The sequence below is a fragment of the Stenella coeruleoalba genome (genome assembly GCF_951394435.1).
Source record: "Stenella coeruleoalba genome assembly, chromosome: 7".
In the NCBI taxonomy this organism is placed as follows: Eukaryota; Metazoa; Chordata; class Mammalia; order Artiodactyla; family Delphinidae; genus Stenella; species Stenella coeruleoalba.
The window spans coordinates 51,065,451-51,085,381 of NC_137153.1; the positions used below are offsets into that span (position 1 = coordinate 51,065,451).

The window sequence follows — 19,931 nt, forward strand, 5'->3', positions numbered from 1 at the left end:
TTACCATGGACTTCATGTTTGCTTTTACCAGCATGAGAGTCCTTGCTGAACCAACTGTGTACTACAGCCAAAGCAGAAGCAACAATAAAAGGACAGATACCTGCCAACTATGATAGTTTAATAAAAAATAAAGATGCCTGTCATGACAACCTATTTGGACCCTCATTTAATTGATGCACATGGATGAAACTGTTTTGGGTAACATTTAATAAACTCTGCTTAAGGTAATTTTTCAGAGGGTGTTTAAGATGTGTGAAAAGGGAAATCTAATCTGTCAAGTCCTCCGTTTATGATTAGTTGTGTCATACAGATTTCACAACCAGCATACTTTTGTTTTCCTATGGCTCTTTAGTAGTTTTAGTATTGTTTTTAACAGTGTCATATATGATCACTTATTCTTAGCTTCACCTTTAAGTTGGATATAAGAATCACCTGCCTTGAATTTTATTTAATGATGTTGCACTAAAACTTGGAAATGATGTGAAACTGGGAAAGTCCCTCTGGTGTAAAACATCCAGTTGCTGTTTTCCCTTTATCTTAAATGGTCCATGATTCTTTTAAAAAAAGAAGGTAAAGCGTGTTAGCCTCAGGATTCTTTTTTTGGCCACGAAGTGCACTGCATGAGATCTTAGTTCCCTGACCAGGGATCGAATCCACGCCCCCTGCTGTGGAAGTGCGGATTCTTAACCACTGGACTGCTAGGGAAGTTCCAGTCTCAGGATTCTTAGTTTGATTTATTTTTTTCTCTTCAACTCCCCTCACCCCTATTAGATTTTTCTCAAATATCTCATAAATCTCCTAAATAATTCTCAGGCACTACTAGTAGGAGAAATACAGTAACTGTCCTAAGGGAAAGACTCATTTGATGTATTTCAGATTTCCTTATGTATAAGAAAACATTTGGCAAAATTAAGGTTCTTTCCTTCTCGCATATCTTTTCTAGTATCTCCTTATAAATGTCTGATCATTTCTCTAGAAATTTGCATCGTTTCAGACTGTGTGTTGCAGCCAGTGGTGTAATGGAAAACCCCTTGACAAAGAGTCAAGACTCTGGTATTCTACACCCAACTCTTTTGCTCTGTGTCTTTGGACAAGTATGAAGTTTCCCTTTTTTTCTAAATACAAAGAGTTTGGACTAAATGATATCTGTATTTTTGCTCCAAAATTACGACACCCCCCACCCCTGCAACATATAACTGTGTTTAAGGTTTTATTGCCTCTTGAGATTTGAATCTCCAGTTTACAAAATGAGACTTCATTTTTTTTTTTTAATGTTTAGTGGAATCTACAGTCAAGTATATTCAGAAAGTACCATCACATAGGATTTTTGGTATATTAGCAGATTGTGGCCTCTCCTAACTTTCTAGACAAGATTTCAAAAATAAAGTCTCCTCAATAAGTGTGTGATGATAAATCATCCTCATTACAATATATGTTTGGTAGGTACTAGGGTGAACAAAGAGGATAAAGACAAGGTTTCATATTTCAAGCAGTTAAGCCACTCACAAGACACAGTAACAGATGAGTACATCTTCGTTTCTTCAGTATTTAAGAGAACAAGGCATACAATGCAGTGTGGGCACAGGTAAGGGGTACCCAGCTCAGACTAGAGTGGAGAGGATGGATGAGAGTTGACTTTAGAAACTAGGTGATGCCCAAGCAGAGTCTGAAGTGACGAAAATTTAGATGACTGGAAAGAGCAGCTTACACTAACACAGGGAAGTGAGAGCAGGAAGCTTTGGGAAACTACTGAAGGTTGTATGTGTTTATATAGAGAAGCTAGTCAGTACCCTGAGTATAATGGACTAAGAAACTTGAAATTAATCTTAAAGCATTAGGGAGTCCCTGAGAGATTTTAAGCACAGAATAACCCAATCAAATGTATTTTGTGGTATCTCTGAACTTCTCATTTGAATCAAGACAATCTTGATATAGACTGAAAGCATTCAACCAACCCAGTCTCAGTAAAATTTGAGGTTCCGTGTGTGTTTTCCATGGATGCAGTATTCTGTATTCTTGGAATACCTCTTAAAGGCAACTGCTCTAACCTACAGTACCTTTACTAAGTCTTCCTGTTAGGTATGATTATTCCTTTTATCTCCAGCACCTTTGCTAGAGGGAATCTTTAATTTCTTATGGACTTACTTCTGTATGCTTTGTTCTCTCAAGTCTACTCATTTGCAGCCCTCTGTGAAACATGCTTGTCCTGTGCAAAACCTAGTCTTGGACGGATATGTGTATGTCTTGGTGTGTGTTTGAGACCTGTTCCTGGTAGGGTTTTGCGTTTAGAAGTAGATCAAAGGACATTGCTTCCTTTTGGTGGGTTTTGAGGTCTGTGGCCTGAATTGTGGTTAGAGGTCACATCTTTCTGTGTGTTTCTGAGCTCTCTTGGAGGGTCCAATATAGCTCCCTGCCTGTAAAGCCTTGATGCTTTCACAAGACCTTTGCTACTGCCTGCCAGAGCTGGAGCTAATTTTTATTTAGCGATAGTATCATTTTCCTCAGTCCCATCAAGACTCCGTTTTTTGATATGAGCAGCAATTAACTCTCAGTTTAAATAGGCATAACTATGACCTTGTCCACTTCTTTCAGCTGAAGAGATTGAATGGAGCTTTTCAAAAAAAAAGTCTGAAGTGGCAAGTATCTAATTTTCAGGTTTAATGTTTGTAGTCCTGGGTCAGTAATTGACAAGTGATAGAAGTTGTTCAATGGTGATCTTGCCAGTGGGAGATTTTTCAGATGTCCTTAGTTTAATAAAGAAGAGATTGCTTTGTTCATTCATAGTCCTTATCACTTTAATCTGTTGGTATTAATGTTCACTGTCACTGATCATTGATGAAGCAGAGAGAATTGAGAGCAGTTGTATTTTTGGACAAAAGCATTTAGATGGACTGCTGATAAAGTGATGTGCAGGGATTTTAAACTTTACTATGTACATGAAGTACCAATTCTTTCCATAAGATATTTTCATTTCTTTTAGTTCTGTGTATTTTGATTAACTTGTGTTTTGATAGCCCATTCTTAGTATATGTGTTACTTGTCCTTGAATGTTTAATGTATAATTAGTTTTAGTTGCTGATGAAGAAATGAGGTTTTAATTGCAAGGAACATACTGTGTCTCAAACTATTCCATTTTCAAGACCTAATTACTTTGATAACTCTGTTTTTATCTCTGTTTTGTCCAGTCTGATCTCATTTGTGAAGAACAGTTTGAGAAGCCATTGGCTAGAGCATTTATTTGTCTGGTACTTCCGATTGTCTCCCATCCTTTTCCCTTCAAGTAATCTCAGCACTGCTTGTCTTTGTTTATTATATCACTTGTAGGGTTGTGAGGAATTCCAGAATAAACCTGAGTTTTAAATTGCTATCTTTGGAGTAGATTGGTATTCAGTGTTGTACTTTCTGTATCATCTTTAAATATTTAAATTGAAGACTCTCTGGCTGCCTCTTAAATTAGATCCTTCACTTAGTAGTTTTGATATTTCATAACCTTGCTCCTCAGGCATTAAATATTTACCTGTTTAAATGGCAGTGAAAATGTAAGATCCAAACCTATCTATTAATCCGGTGAGTGTAGATTGGAGAACAGCTCTCACTTGGTGAAAGAAGAAGCTATTTTGACCCCACTGGAACATATGCTGGAGGTTCATTGTATCAAAGTATTTCTTTTTTTTTTTTAAACATCTTTATTGGGGTATAATTGCTTTACAATGATCTGTTAGTCTCTGCTGTATAACAAAGTGAATCAGCTATATGTAGACATATCCCCATATCCCTTCCCTCTTGTGTCTCCCTCCCACCCTCCCTATCCCACCCCTCTAGGTGGTCACAAAGCACTGAGCTGATCTCCCTGTGCTATGCGGCTGCTTCCCACTAGCTATCTATTTTACATTTGGTAGTGTATATATGTCCATGCCACTCTCTCACTTTGTCCCAGCTTACCCTTCCCCCTCCCCATGTCTTCAAGTCCATTCTCTACGTCTGGGTCTTTATTCCTGTCCAGCCCCTAGGTTCATCAGAACCATTTATTTTTTTTTAGATTCCATATATATGTGTTAGCATACAGTATTTGTTCTTCTCTTTCTGACTTACTTCACTCTGTATGACAAACCCTGGGTCCATCCACCTCACTACAAATGACTCAATTTTATCGAAGTATTTCTAATAAAGAAGTTGCCATAAAACAAGACCATGTCTTGGATCTTCTCCACAGGGTTTTATTTTAGTCTTGAAGAACCACAAAGATAGACTTAACACTTTGAGGTTTCAGGTAGCCCAAGAGTAGTTCTCTAGGTAAGTATTAAAGCCAGGCACCACTTAGAGCTCCAGACCCACAGAAGAATCAGAGTCAAGAATTGCTGATAATTGCCAGATAGAAAATTTGGTCTGGAAACTGATTTGAATCTCCAAAGTAAAATACAAGTCCATATCCTATTGCAAGTCTTCTGCCTACTTTGGTCTAAGTATGTTTTCTGTTTATAATCCTTTGAGGTAGAAGAAGAGGAAGAAATACTTTCTGTTTCCTGGAAGGGAGGATGTTGCTGACAGTGATATCCTTGATAGAGAGAGAAGGGGGGGCTGCTTTAATCCCAAGAAACAATAAACGTATAGAGGGGAGACATAGCACATTGATCTGGGAGGAGAGAAGTTGCCCTTCCTTCATCTTTATTTCCTGGAAGTGGGCAAGGGGGAGTGGTGGTATGATGCTCATTTAATGGAATTCTAAAACTTAGAAAGTAATAAAACTAATTTCAGAATTCTTATTATGATGTGTAGTTTTTCCAGTTAATTGCAATTAGTGGCCACTCATCGTTTCTTGGGAAAAGTTGCTTTAAAAAATATTAATGGGAAAATAAAATAACTTGACTTAACCGTAATTTTTGGTGTCATCCTGTTCTGTCTGTCCTCCTCAGTTTCACTGTGCGTGTGTGTTTAAGAAACAATCAAGATTAATTTAATTTTTCAAACTCTCAGAACAAGTGCACTGATGAACTAGTTACTGTAATGTGGTATTGTGGCACGAAAACCGGACAAAGGAGACAAGGACATGGGTTCAGAAGATCAGAATTTTAAGCCAGAGTTCAACACTTGTGTATAACCTTAGGAATTTTACTTACCTTGTCTATATCTGTTTCCTCAGCTATAAAATACTAATGTGTGCCCTCACAGGGTTGTGGTGAGGCACAAACAAAATACTGTATCTGAAAATGCTTTGCAAATGATGAAGTCCCATAAGCCCCTAAGTGTAAGTTAAATGGAAATATTGTTACCACCATGAGCTTCTATATAATCAATCACCCAGTCTGCCTGTGGTGATAGGAACCAGTTCTTTGACAAAATTACTGAAAAACAATATTTTGAGAAGGTTTGTTATTGGTTCTTGGAGCCCTTTTAATGTAGCTGTGTTCTAAAAATGTACCTGGGATTTGTTTTAATCAGGTGTCTTACCTTACATACAGACACATAAATGATTGTTATGAAGGAAGAAGTTTATACTTAACAGATCTCTAGAAACAGGAGGCACAACGTTCCATGCAAGGCCACATGGGCAAGCACCAGGGATGGCTAGGAGGCAGAGGGGAGAGGGCAGAGCATGGCCCAGAGCTTTTGTTGGGTCCTAGTGGAAAGCTAAGGACAAGGCAGGACAGGTACACTGAGTAGGTTTGGCGTTGGGTAGTTTGAGTAGTTTTGGAGGGCTCTGGTCTATAGGGGTGGTCCCTGATTGTAAGTTACCTGGCCCTCAGCTGATTTAGAGCAGGAGGAATATTGGCTTGATGTGAGGATTTGATAAAGGAGTTGGGGGTGTGGTCTCTGGATTGACTGGTTTGTGTATCAGAGGTACCTCACGGGGGAGTCATTTACTATCTCTAGAATTAGCTATTCCTGGGAGGGGCAGTCTCTCCAGGATCAAGGCCACAAATGCCAGAGCATCGAGAATACAGAAAATAAGAAAATATAGTCAATACAGGTTGGGAATTAAAGAAGCAATGTGAACTGAAGACCAGACACTGAAAGAAAAAAAAAAAATGCAGATAACATAACTGACCCAAGTATGTTTTCAAAGCTTTTACATAAGCACTAAATATAAACCCGTTTTCCTAAATATATTTTAGGATAACTTTTAAAACACTCCACCCACACTCCTCTGAAATGCACAAAGCAGTGAATGTCACTGCGTGAGTAAATTATTCTGGAACACAGTAAGGGACTCAGGTTACTCTCAACTGTAATGGTTGAGGTCTTTACCTATATTCTCAGATGCATGTAGAGGTAAATATAGTGTAGTCACCTAGCTTTTTAGGCTCTGTGCTAATAGCAGTTTAGGTGGATTAGAGATTATTTTATTATTCCTATTAACCATACAAAGAAGGTAAAATTTGTTCAAATTCAAGAGCCCTTAATGAATTAAACCTGGTTTTGAGCCCAGGCATATTGGTTAGAGAGGTGTCACCTTTGCTTGAGCTTGTGTTGAGGCTGCCTGCTTCATCAGTCATTGGAAGTAAACCTCCTAACTCTGAGCATGTGTAGGTGCCTATTCTGTTGCCCATGGGAAGTGGCTCTTTATAAGGGGAACACTTCAGTCACACAATCTGGAGCAGACTAACAGCTGACTTGGTGAGAGCTCCCTGCCACTGAAATAAAGCCTTAGAGTCCTAGATTCTAAGAGTGTCTGAGTGGTGGGATTTTTAGCTTACCCAGGTAATGAAGGATTGTATTTTAGAAAAGAAATTGGATGTTCGTGTATTCACGTCACTGAATGCACATATAGTTAATTTGCTTTGTTTTTATCAGTTTTTAGCAGTCCCACGATTAGACTCCATTTGAATTATTTTGAGCACTTGGAAATTTCTTTCATTTCTTAATTTTCACTTATATTTAAGTTCCCCAATCTTCATTGTTCTTAAGTATTTAGGCATAAAGAAAAAAGGAGTAGTATGTGAATAGTTATCTATCTTTTCTCCACCACTATTCCAAATTACCTGTGTCTGTAGTATAAGACAGTGCTAATGTGACTTCCAAATACAGCTTTTGGAACAGCAGGTATAGTTTCACTTGTGATTGAGCAAACTTGTTGAATAAAGGGTAAGAGTATTAAATGTTAACACTATGGGGATTGGGGTGAAAGAGAGCAAGACCTTTATAAAACCTGTCTTTTTTTCTGGAAAGAAAAAAATAGTGATAACACAGAGAACTGTGGACATAATTGAAATCATGGAGAAAATATTTGGTGTTTCATACCAAATATCAAAAACTATTTAACTTGAAACGGTATTTTTTTATTTTGTTTTGCAGTAAGCAGTGAGCCAGATTAAAGGTGGATACTAATGGCTACAATGAACAGGCAGAAGTTATCTTGTCATGGTACTCCACCAAATCAAGCCCAGGAGTAGACTCATTGGCCATTTTTATGAATGGTCTGGCAGATGGGGTATACTGTGAAGGTCCTGTCCTAGTAGTCAGTCCGGAAGAGCTTACAGTTAAACTAAAGGAAATGAGGTCAAAATAGCACATGAGACTCAGCGCTAACTTAAAATTGGCAGAGATAGGTTATAGGCACAGAGCTGTTGGTCACAGTTTGGGCAAGATCTAGATGACGTGATGAACTCTCCTTGAATGCCGTGTGCCTTGCAAACTGTTGTGGACCTACGGGATCAATGGGGTACTATCCTGGCTTTACTCAGCAGATATTCTAGCACGTGTGATGTGCTAAGATACAGTGATAAGAGAGACAGATACAGCTCCTTTCCTCCTGGAGTTCATGTAAAGAGTGTTGATGATAAATACACATGGACTTGTTGTGTCTTCCATCCTGGTAGAAATTTGGACACTATATCTCAAAGATGGGAAGCTTTTTGAAAGGGTACCTAAAATGGCAGGTAAAGTCAATAAACCAATAGACAGACTTAAGACCTTTTGAAAATCAAGATTAAAGAGATTTGTGGACAAGAAGACAGTAGGCAAAGGATAACGGGAGGTACAGTTCATTCATGCTTCAACTTCTTGCAATTTAAGGACGATAGCTATTTTCGAATAAATCAAAAGGAAGTACTTATAATAAATTCTTCAGAAACTTTGTACCATCACCCCCAACCCCCGAGATGGGAGAAGTGCAAAAACAGTTCACACAGATGTGTCAGGTGAATTTAGAATCTTTAAGCTTGGTCTTCTGATTGAGCCTAAATCCCTAGTTTAGGGGGATTTCCCCCCTCAAGGATAACTTATTACCATGAGTAGTACTCTGCTATGTGCACCATTGGTCTGTTTTGAACACTTACAAAGCTAGGGGTAAATACTGTCTTCTCTCCATGCAAGGGAATGGCGTTTCTCACTTGTCGAGAATTTCTCCAGAAATGAAACAGTTCACTCTGGACTTGCTTGCACTTCAGTGTTTGTTGTGTACTTCTAATGCAGAAGCTGCTAACTAACTTGAGGCAGTTTTTGAGTTTGGGAAGGGAGGTCACTGAGTGTGCATATACGTTTCATTGCTCTCTTCCAGGTTTCCTATGCTCGCCCAAGTTCAGCTTCTATCAGAGATGCAAATTTGTACGTCAGTGGACTTCCGAAAACAATGACACAGAAGGAGTTGGAACAACTTTTTTCACAATACGGACGCATTATTACTTCTCGTATTCTGGTTGACCAGGTCACTGGTAAGTAGGCAGCTGCTCTGGACAATCTTTTCTGCTTTCCAACTGGCAGATGGTGAAATATTCTGCCTTCCCATACAGAAGTCTTACCTGTGGAACACATCAAAGGTATATGTGGGACAGAAAATGCAGTTTTCTGCTGGGACTGTTCATAGATATGCATGGATAAGAATAGATTGTGGAGTGTAGTGAGCAAGCTTGAGTCATTTCCTCCGCAAAGGTGCAGGTTTGGAGTCTGTTTTGTGGCTTGTAATAAATTTATAAGTATAATTATTACATGTAAGTTATTACAAATAATTATTACAAATTAATCTTCATTTCTAAGCTGCTGCATGAAAAAAGCTCCCATCCTCCTTATAAAGTACTAATAAACAATCTTATTTTTGTGAAAAACATAGTTTAGTGCAGCTAATTCTCCAGGAGCGGATTACACTACATCTACGCTGGTAATTGCTGTTAAGGCTATTTTTCAGGTCCATGCTTTGTTGTATAGGCATGTGTAAGAGTTTAAAATTTTGAATGTTAAAAATTTATTTTAGCCCTTATATTACTTTTAACCAAACCAAAATAAGAAGACTAATATGTTTATTAAAAATTTTGTATGTAAGGGAGCTAGCTCTTCTGCTAAAGCTTTGAGTTAAAGAAAAACTAGCAATATAGATTTGATTATGGATCTTAAAAATAAGGCACTGGCATAGTTTTCTATTGTAAAAGCAATATTCTTTTTAAAACATAATGAAATTAGGGAAACATGGTAAGGAGGGGGAAAAATAACCTATAATGCCATATACTTAAGCAGTCACATTAAGATTTTGTGAGTAGTCTTTTTTTGGGGGGTGGGGTTTCTTTGTTTTTTAAGAAAATAGGTTTTTCTTTTTTCTGTGCGTTTCTTCTTTCTCCCCTCCTTCACTCTCCCTATTCTCTTTCTCTCTCCTTTCCCATCTCTCTCTCTCTCTCTCTCATAATTATTGTACCTGTGGAGATAGTTGTACATTGCAATGTGTGATTTTTTTTCTTTTTAAAGAAACAACGGACCACAGAGTAAAATTAGGCCAAGTTTTTAATTCTTCAAGTGACGATCAATTTAGTTGATCTGAATTTGATCAGAAGCAGCCTATGTTATGCCCCTCTGTGCTGTTAGTTTACCTCTTACAGAGTCTGAATACCATACTTCTGAGTTCTGAGTAAAGTGATATCTGCCATCATTCACATACTTGGGAGAATGGCCTGTAGGTTTTGCTGTATGGAGAAAATTTAGTCCAGTGAGGTATATACAAATGTGGTCTTTTCTTCTTAGCTGCATTTTGTAATTATCATACATTCTATCACAGTGTATTGTACAACACAGACTGCTAATGGGGTCAAATAGAAGTCCAGGCCTAGCAATCTAGGTATATTTGTTTAGAGCAACAAAAATGGCCTGATATTTTGTTCATATTTTTCATGCTTTTTCATTCATTCATTCTCAGTGAGGACTTGTGAATCAAAAGTAGATTTCTTTCCCCTGTGATACAGAAAGCCCATCTCTTAACTGCAAGTCCATCCTGAGTATATAGGCTCACAGGTGGATTTATCTCACCACCTCCTGGTTTAGTCAGTGGTTCTCATGTGTGATTCTGCACCTGGAGCATCAGCATCCTCCTGGAACCTCCTTAGAAATGGAGCCCTCCTTTGGGCTCCACCCAAAACCTAATGAATGAAACTCTCAGAGTGGGCATTTTACCAAGCCCTTTGGGTTATACTGATGCATGCTCAGGTTTGAGGACCATAGGTTTAGATGACTCATCCTATATAGAGGCCATTTCGTTGCTTATCTAATGCTTTCCTTATGGAATAGTCAAGTCCTAGGGGTTATTCATTCTTAATAGATAACTGAAAGGATAGATTTGCTGTCATTTCACCATTTCATCTTTATACTTAAGACTTACAGAGTGAAATTATCCACTTTACCTAAAATGAAAAATCCTGCAATTTTGTTATTCAGCCATCAGGTGGTAATAATGTGCAGCAGGTATAGCTTAAATAGGAAGGGTGAAGTGATAGGGGCTGTCTGAGGTACGTGTATATGGAAAAAATGCCTCATCTACCTTAGAGTAAAATTCTAAGCCATTCAACTTACACAGTATTAATTGTAAAGCAAGCAGACCTTTATTCTTTTTTAAAGTTCCTATAAATCATAATGGTCTAGTGCATTTTCTTAGCCTATCTTTCTTAACAACCTCTCACTCTTTTCTTCAGTGACATACTCTGAATCATCTAGGCTTTTCTCACTGCTAGTCCCAAGCTGGTACTGCTACTACCAATTTGCTTGCCAAGAAAGTCTTTCCCTACAACTACTAATCTCATGATGGCCAGCTATGGCCACCCCAAATAGCCTGTTAAGCTAATTAAATGGAATGTGTTGGGTTTCCTGCTACCATTTCTCAAAAGCTGGAGAGGTATTTGGCCATCCCTCTGCCTTCCCCCATTCTTGTCTCTCAGGGTGGGGAGAGCGGGAGCCAGGGAATGACATTCCGTAGTCAGAAGTAAATGCTGCCAAAGAAAGAGAGCTTTGAGGCTTTACTTCTGTCTTATTTATTTTTAAACTCTACCTCCTCTTTCACCTCTTTTTCTCCATATAATATTATTTCTCTAATAAAGAACAGCCAGTTAAAAACAGTGGGGGAACTTCAGGGAACCAGAAAAGCCTCTTCAGGCATTTTTCTTAAAGGGTCGGTTTCCTATATAATATGATTAAGTAGAATTATATTGTTTAAAAATGTAGCTGAAATATATTTTTCTACCACTGTGCATATATTTTTAGCATAGCTTTTTAGCATTTTTAACAAATGTCTGTTTCTGTTCTCCTTGTAACAAGAAAAAGAGCTACTGTGCCCATCATTTCTGAACTGTTTGTCCAGTAGCATAATTTGAAAAGTGCAAGTCAGGCATACTGTTGAGTTTTTTAAAGAGTGTGAGTGCATGAGAGGGAGAGAAGAAGGTGGGGAAAGGAAACATGGATATGCTTGTGTGCTTTCTTCTTCTTCTTGGCTTATTGGTAGCATGTGGTAATGGACTTTAAAATGCGTTAATTTAATTTAATGCATTTCATGTATTTAAAAAAATACAAAATTGTAACGCTATACTGAATTGCTACTAAGTCAAGGTAAAACTTTTCTCCTCATGTGATTTTGTGGCAGATGTTATATGTGGGTGAAAACATGTTCTTGAGAAGGAAAAATTAATTTATCCTTTCTTCTCTCCCTCCTGTCTCCTTCCACTCCCTCTTTCCCAAATCCTTACCCACATCTACCATAGGCATATCAAGGGGTGTAGGGTTTATTCGATTTGACAAGCGGATTGAGGCAGAAGAAGCTATCAAAGGCCTAAATGGCCAGAAACCTCCTGGTGCCACAGAGCCAATCACTGTAAAGTTTGCTAATAATCCAAGCCAAAAAACAAATCAGGCCATCCTTTCCCAGCTGTACCAGTCTCCAAACAGAAGGTATCCAGGACCACTAGCTCAGCAGGCACAGCGTTTTAGGTAAGTCTGGTCTGGTTCTTATGCCCAGCTACTCAACTCAGAACTCTCAGGTTCATTGTCCAGTACTTTTACGGACAGGGTCTCCGGTTTGCTATTATTATTGTTGTTTTCTTTCTTTTTCTTATGGGCACAGAGAAAACCTACTTGGGGAATAGTGTCTGTTGCAAATATCCAGGATGGGGACAAAAGAACAATAACCTACAGCAGTGGTTCTCAACCAGGAGTAGTTTTGCCCCTCTGGGGGCATTGGCAGTGTCTGGAGACGTTTATGTGGGCACAGCTTGAGTGGGGGGTGCCACTAGCATCTAGTGGGAGAGGCTAGGGATGCTGCTAATCACCTTGCATGTACAGTTATAGCCCCCAACAGCAACAGATTATCTGGCCCCAAACAGCAGTAGTACTGAGGTTGAGAAACCCTGACCTACAGAATGCTGGGGGTCTTCTTAACTGTTTCCAGTGCTTTCAAATTCCCCTTTTTAGTTTTTTTCTTGATAAGATCTTATTCTTGTGTTTCTTTTTTTTCTTTTTTTTTTTTTTTTGCGGTATGTGGGCCTCTCACTGTTGTGGCCTCTCCCGTTGCGGAGCACAGGCTCCGGATGCGCAGGCTCAGCGGCCATGGCTCACTGGCCCTGCCGCTCTGAGGCATGTGGGATCCTCCCGGACCGGGGCACAAACCCATGTCCCCTGCATTGGCAGGCAGACTCTCAACCACTGCACCACCAGGGAAGCCCTTGTGTTTTAATTTTTAGGTCAAGCTCTTTCATTTACTTCGTTTTATAATATGTGCACCACTAAGGGTACCTAACTTATGTGATGACATTACGTTTTTATAATTTAGTTCCTTCTTCCCTTTTTAGGTTTTTATTCCTTGCAGTTTAGAGGTTGGCAAACCCCTGTAAAGGCCCAGATAGTAAATATTCCAGGTTTTGTGGGTCATGGTCTCTGATGCGTGTCTTTTTTTTTTTTTTTAAACAACTCTTTAAAAATGTAAAAACCATTCTTAGCTCCTGGGCTGTAGAGAAACAGATGGCAGTCTGGATTTGGCCCGTGGGTGGTAGTTTTCTAACCTCTCTCTAGTCCATAGAATGACCATGCATTTTTAGCCCAAAGAGGATATTCTGTCTCATAGATGGGTATAAATATTCTGATTTTTCAAATTTTATTCTAATACTGGGGCAACAACCAGATTAAGTCACTTAAAAAAAACCCTAATCTGCATGTGAGAAGAATGGTGACTTTTAGATGTTAAACAGAACACAGAGACATAAACATTTTTTATTTTCCGTAACATTTTTAATATCCTTTTTGGCCATATGGTATACTGCAGCCATAATGCCATGTAACCTCCATGCTAGTATTTTTTTGTTTTGTTTTTTATCACCAGTGAATATCAATTTTATTTCCTTGCTGGAGCAGAATAGTTAATTACCAAAAATATAATCACAAATTTAGCTTAATAAAGAGTTACATGTTTTCTAGCTTAAATCACATGCATTTTTTTCATTCAGGTGTTTTAGAGTGCTGAAGAGAGTAAAGATAAAAATTAGTAAAATATCTCCTTTAAAAAAAAATTATGTCACCTGAGGTATGAGAAAGAAATTTTCCGTAAACACCATGTTCATTTCCTACTTAGGGTGGCTTTTGCCTTGGGAGAAGAGGGTTTACTGTCAGAGGCTCCATTTGGAGCTGTATGACTTGGTACCCAGTTGACTAAGCCTTGTGTTCACTTCGCTCTCTGCTTTAACTTTGTAAGGTTTAAAAAAAGCATTGGTAGAAAGGGAACACTGCCACTTTTGACTGTGGTGGTTGGTGATTGGGCTGGAGGAAGACATGCATGGGGCTGCTTGCTCCTCGCCCTTGCGGAGAAAGAAATTTCACAGTCATTTCTTAACTCTGCCTGTAGGTTTCCTGTGTGGCATCTTAAGTGAGTAATATTTTTTTGCAAATTTAGCACAGACATGCATGAAGGAATTTTAGAGGTGTTTCCTAGGCAGCCTATCCAGTTAACTTCAGAGCTCTTTGGGGCCTAGAAAAGAATTTTGAGCTTATTAGGTAGAGGAAAGTTGTTTGAAACTTACTGGTTGGTTTTAATACTGTGAAAATACAAGATGTTTGATGTTAGTAGAAAGCTGTATTAGTTTAAATTGTTATTTTTGGTGTTTCCCAATTTAACCTCTGGTTTTTGTTTTATGGTAGTTACTGAGTAAAACTGTGCTCTTAAAATCAAGATTGAATTCTGAGAAAGATTGAGCAAGAGGACTGAAATGATAGGATCTCCAGGAGAGTGCCTGATTATTGAAATGGCAAGGCATGTAGGTGACTCAAATATTAGGTTGTTGATAGCTATTTCATCTGCTCTCAACATCATCTAGCCCCCTCCCTGCATGCTTTTTTTTTTTTTAAATTCGGTAAAGCTTTACAGGATGTTCTGATGATCAGATTTAATATTTTAAAAATTATCTTCTGCCCATTCTGTGCTTTTATCTTTTAGTTCCGTATGTGATTAGCGATTCTTACTTTCCTTATCTCCTATAAAAAGAAGTTTTGGAAAAAGGGAATAAGAGTTGTCTGTTTTAAGGGAAACTGGGTTTCAGAAAATCGGGAAGAAGTTTATTGTACTTTCAGATTCTTAACTCTTGTCTCCGTCACCCCATTTCTCATAATCCATCTTCAGATAATAAATTATGAACTAGTCTTTGAGCTCAGTGAAGGTGTTTGGTTTAGATTCAGTGTTATAAGAAATTGAGAGCCTTTATTCCTAGATTTTAAGTTTACCCTGTTGTGTATTTGGTTGCTTTTCTTTAATATCTTTGAACCTGGTCTGTCATTACCTTGATTTTTTTTTCCTTATTCTATTGAATTAAGGTTGAATCTTCTTTCATCTCAGAAGGACTCTTGAATTGAAGGACTGGCTTGCTTTGTTGGTATTTTGCTCTTTTGTAGTTCAGGCCTAGGTCATTACCTAGATCTTTTGTCTCTAGTATCTGTGTTCTCATGCTCTCAGCCTTGAGTTTGTCACCTTCCTGCGAACACTTAGAAAATTTTGCACTGTGTGTTTTTATGTTGTCATAGTGCCTCGGGAGTTGAGAGACATTAGCGAATACAAGTTATAAATATTAATAGCCAAGGATGTTTTTAATATTTATGAAATGTACCTTATCTTTTAAGGTTAAAAAAAATTAAAATCCATGTAATAAGAGTTAAGTTTAAAAGTGGGCTTGGGAGGTTTATGGCTCAGTCAACCCATATGAATAATTAGAAAGAGAATTATTTTAACATGAGCATTGCTAATCTAATATGCTTATTTAATTGACTACAGTTTTCAAAATAAGACCGGCCTTGTTTATTTGGATGGATAGTGTAATTCAAGCTCCTTAAGTATGTGCTTGGGACATGGTATCTGAATTAAACTTTCAGCCAAATTTTTTTCATCTCTCTTCTTGTGCAGCAGCCTTAATTTTATTAAATGTGGTCTAGTCTAATGGCTTGTGTGCCTGCTTCTATAATAAGCCTTTATGCATTTTTAAAGGAGCCTTTTAAATCAGCATTTGAGTTTCATTTAAGGCATGTGCTGGTTGCACTATCACAATTTACTTTGGGAAGAAACTGGTATCAATCGTCCCGAATAATTTTTTTCCTCTGTTTACAGGAATTAGATAAGGAGATGAGTTGATGATCTTGTTGTGGGTTAAATTCAAAGCAGATCTTGGTCAGTGATCTTTAGTGAGGTTTTGAGAACCATTATTTGTAGAGTTCAGAGTTTTCTTTTCTTACCCATTAGTAATCTCTCTGTATATTTTTATTTCTCACTTTGACTGACATTTCCCCTTCTACCTGCGTGTAGGCCCTCCCATAGTCTGTCAGCTAAATTTCTTGGAAACTGGGAAGGTACCTTCTTTTCACTCTCTACTTATAAACATCTAGCTTTGAAATGGGAATATTCTATTCAAAATATTGCCCACTTATAATCAGAAACTAGGCATGTAGTCATAAACTATATGCACATGGGGGCTTGTGCTATTATATTCATTAATTCATAAACCCTAATCATAAACAGAAAATAAAAATAAGGATGAAATAAACAATATATCAGTGTTTTGCTAATCATGCTAACTGGCTCATTTTTCACTTACATAATATCTTAGTAAATAGTATACCTTTAAAGCAAGAGTCATAAAATTATGATCTTGATAATTTGGAATTTCTTGTCTGACTTCATGTGAGACATGTTAGATTATTTTGTCTAACCGCATAGTGCAGCTTGTACTAGGAGTAGGAGAGAGAATCAACTCTCTCTTTTCTTATTTACTTGGGCTTTCCTTACTGGTGTCATCCTCCCTCTGATGATGGTGATGATGGTGATGATGATTTGTTGTTTGCAGGAATCTTTTTAAAACTACCTCTTCTTTGAGGGTTGTTTTAATTAAATCTAATCCCGTCAAATGCACTTAACGTGTTATTTGTAAAGTGGATTATACCCATGCTAAAGAACAGGTGACTGTGTCACTTTCCCTTTGAGGACCGCTCAGTCTTCCCTCAGGAGAGTATGTGATGCATGGGGACTGAGTGAGGGCTTTGGATGCAGTACATTTATTCAATATGAGTAAAGAATACTTTATTTTTAAATTAGAAAAAATTTGTATTGGACACTTTAATATTTATTTGCCATACAGCTGTATATCATCACACACACCCCTCCTAGGTCATTCTGGAGGCTATTAACTTGGTCTCCACTAAAAATTGGCTTCTGTCATGAAATGATCACATGCAAAAGATGGCTGTCCCTGAACTCTGGACAGACCCAGAAAAAATGTATAATTCTGGAGAGTAATAGTGGTCCTTGTGTCTGAGCTAACTGCCTAATTGACAGTTTTCCAACTTCTACAAGGCTTGGGGTACATGGTACCCTAGTGGAGCACACACTGCTTTCTCCCAGCTCCTGTGGGTGTGTGGCACTGAGAGCAGGGTAAACTGCTAGGTCCAACTGTGGGCAGGCGGGGGTTTTCAGTGTTGCCTAGGTCCTGTTTCTTAGATGCCATGTTCCTCCTTGTTGATGGGAGAGGAGGGAGGGGCAAGGAGAGCAAAGAGAGAGAGAGAGAGGGAGAGGCAGATAACTTGGCTTGAATTGCATAGGATTGAATTTTTTCTAAAGTGAATATTGAGTGAAGATATCAGTGGGCAGGATTGTGATATCACACAGGATTTCACAGGTAGGGCAAATATGAGGCTCATTGAGAGGGTCCTCAGAGATCCTAGTATAAAAGTCCTAGGCCTTCTGCCTGGAGAATCCTGGGGTGGAGAGTGAGAAATGAGATATCTCTCCTTTTAACACATGTAATCCACTTCTGGGGCAGTTTTGGTTTCTACCCTACTTAGAAAATACTGAAAACTTGCTTAGGAGATTCTGTCTCTGGACTTTGGTTAGTGTCCTAAGCTGGTGGTGATAGAGTCTGCACAATTAATGGGCAGAGATGATGTGACTCTGTTTTGGTGTCTCTGCATCTGAGCCTTTGAGTACTTTGGAAGCAGACCTCAATATGTTATTCTGTTCTACTGGTGTCATATGCCAAATGCATTCTGTATTGATCATTCAGCAATTCTATGAAATTATCTATATCAGATTACTTTATTGTTGATGCTACTAATTTGTTTGCATCCTTATTTCTGGTATTTGTGGCCTCTACTTTGGAGTATAAGGGTATGGCATCTTTGACTATACTCATTACCTCTGCACAAAACAAAATCCCCCTCCCACCTGTGTACTTTTTCCATACATGTGCTCTCTCCCTTGCATGTGCAAACAGGCTCCCCAGTCTGCCCTTCTGATAGTTCTTACTCTGGATTAAGTAGTTAAGGGTAATGTTAGTAACCTCAATGCTTTGATTCAGTCAACAGATACTAATTGTAAACCTGTAGTGACCCAATCTGTCTGTGCTCCATGATTAGTGGTACGATGAGTAATGAACTTGTCCCTGCTCCTGAGAGGGTAGAGGGACAAGGCACACACCACACACAGATGAGGCTCCTTTGTCACTGTGATTTGTTCCTTTTTTTTTTTTAATAGTACTTTGCATTACAGTCAGCTCGGTTCTTTCTTTTTAATTTTACGAGACACACAAATGTGCAGAGGTAATTGGGAATAGGAACCTGTGAAGATTCTTTGTCCAGTTCCGAAAGACCAGAAGGAGGCGTCTTGAGGCTTTTATGAAACTAGGAGGAGTTGCTTTCTCATGTGTGCTCTAGCCTCACTTGAGGCCACAGGTTAGACAATAAGGTTGAAACATTTTTCAAACTTAACTGTTCATGGCTGTTAAAGAAAAAAATGTTCTCCTGACCCAGGGTCTTACTCGGAGAGTGTTGAACATTGTGGCGTTGAGGTATTCAGTTATGCCTACCTCCTCTAAACACACGTCATTGATTGGTACTCATTGCACAAATGTGGAACATTGGAATGGTCTCTTTGAAACTGATAAAGCAAGAAGAATCAAGTGCTTAAAGACATCAATTTAATTTTTGAAACAGGAAAAGAGTAGAGAGTTTTAAAGAGTACCCACCCACCGCCATCTACTTCGTAAAAAAAAAAAATTGTTAAGAGAAGCTCACTTAAGTTTGTTTCTATCTACCTGCTTCTTACACCCTGAGTAGTGGGACTATACTTCTTGTAGGACAATCAAAATAAGCGTCAGACTGGGGTCTGAAGTCCTTGCTTTGTTGCTCAGTGAGTCTGTCGTCTTAGGTTCTGTGGACCTCAGCTGAATACATTGAGCAATGGGAGGTTCAGCTGAGGTTGTCTATAAGGTTCTTTTTACCTACAATAACACCACTTTGATTTTAAGAAATGAAAGTCCTTTGTACTTGGGGGGTTGAAGGGAAATTTATGGAATTCTGTGTAAACTGCAGAATTTGAATATCGATGCCACCATTTCCTAACTCTTTGGCCTTGAGCAAGTCCCTTAATCTGAGTGCCTTATGATACTCAGGAACTAATAGCTCTGAAAACTAAAAATAATATAAGGACATGTAGGTGCATGTGGAGTGCTTAGAACTTGCCTGCAAAAGGTGAGAACCCAAATGTTAAGTATTCCAGAGCCTCCACATTTCCTCTTGAAAGGGTTTCCTCAGATGACCACCAGTGATTTCCCTGACCTTTGTAGAGATAAACTATATCCATTGGAAGAGCTACTGTATTATGGCAGTGGGTACCATCCTCTCAGAAATGTAAGAAGCCCCACTGTTCTGAGACTTCACATACAATTAATATATAAAAATCCCCTTGGAAGATGGCAGTAACGAGCCCAGCTTTCTTGGACATCAAGGGGAAAAATTAAAAACTGAAGTTTGCTAAATGTGTGTTTTGCAGGTTGGACAATCTGCTCAATATGGCTTATGGAGTAAAGAGGTAATGATAGAGGTTCATGATAACCATAATCCCTTCCCATAATTGACTAGTTTCTTTGATTTGGGGAGTGACACCCTTCATAAGTTTGTGTTGGGTTTTCTTTTGCATGTACAGCCTAATGAAAAGCTGTTTTTGAAGCACGGTTGACTCAAGGAATATTATTATACCACTGGATGCCACCTGGCCTTTAAAAACCCCATTATTTGTTTTCTCTTGCATTGCGACGTTATAGCATGTTTCTGTCTGTGTTGGTCCTTCTTGCCCCCAGTCCTGCTTAAGTTCATGAAGCCAGTTCCAAATTTATTTCTTTGCTATTGTGAGTAATATTTTTCAATACAGCATATGTGGCCATTTCATAACT

At 38.5% G+C, this 19,931-nt stretch overlaps 1 protein-coding gene across 12 annotated transcripts in view; it reads left to right on the forward strand.

Moving 5' to 3' along the window:
- ELAVL2 (ELAV like RNA binding protein 2) overlaps window positions 1–19,931 on the forward strand; it is a 135,846-nt gene that overhangs the window by 112,289 nt on the left and 3,626 nt on the right. For 10 of the 12 annotated variants that reach the window (XM_079927941.1, XM_079927947.1, XM_079927939.1 and 7 more), the window contains 3 exons: window positions 8,498–8,651; window positions 11,946–12,171; window positions 19,532–19,570. In XM_079927941.1, coding sequence (XP_079784067.1) covers window positions 8,498–8,651; window positions 11,946–12,171; window positions 19,532–19,570 — 419 coding nt within the window. The remainder of the gene's footprint in view (window positions 1–8,497; window positions 8,652–11,945; window positions 12,172–19,531; window positions 19,571–19,931) is intronic. The other 2 variants (XM_079927944.1, XM_079927945.1) reach the window with 1 other exon arrangement.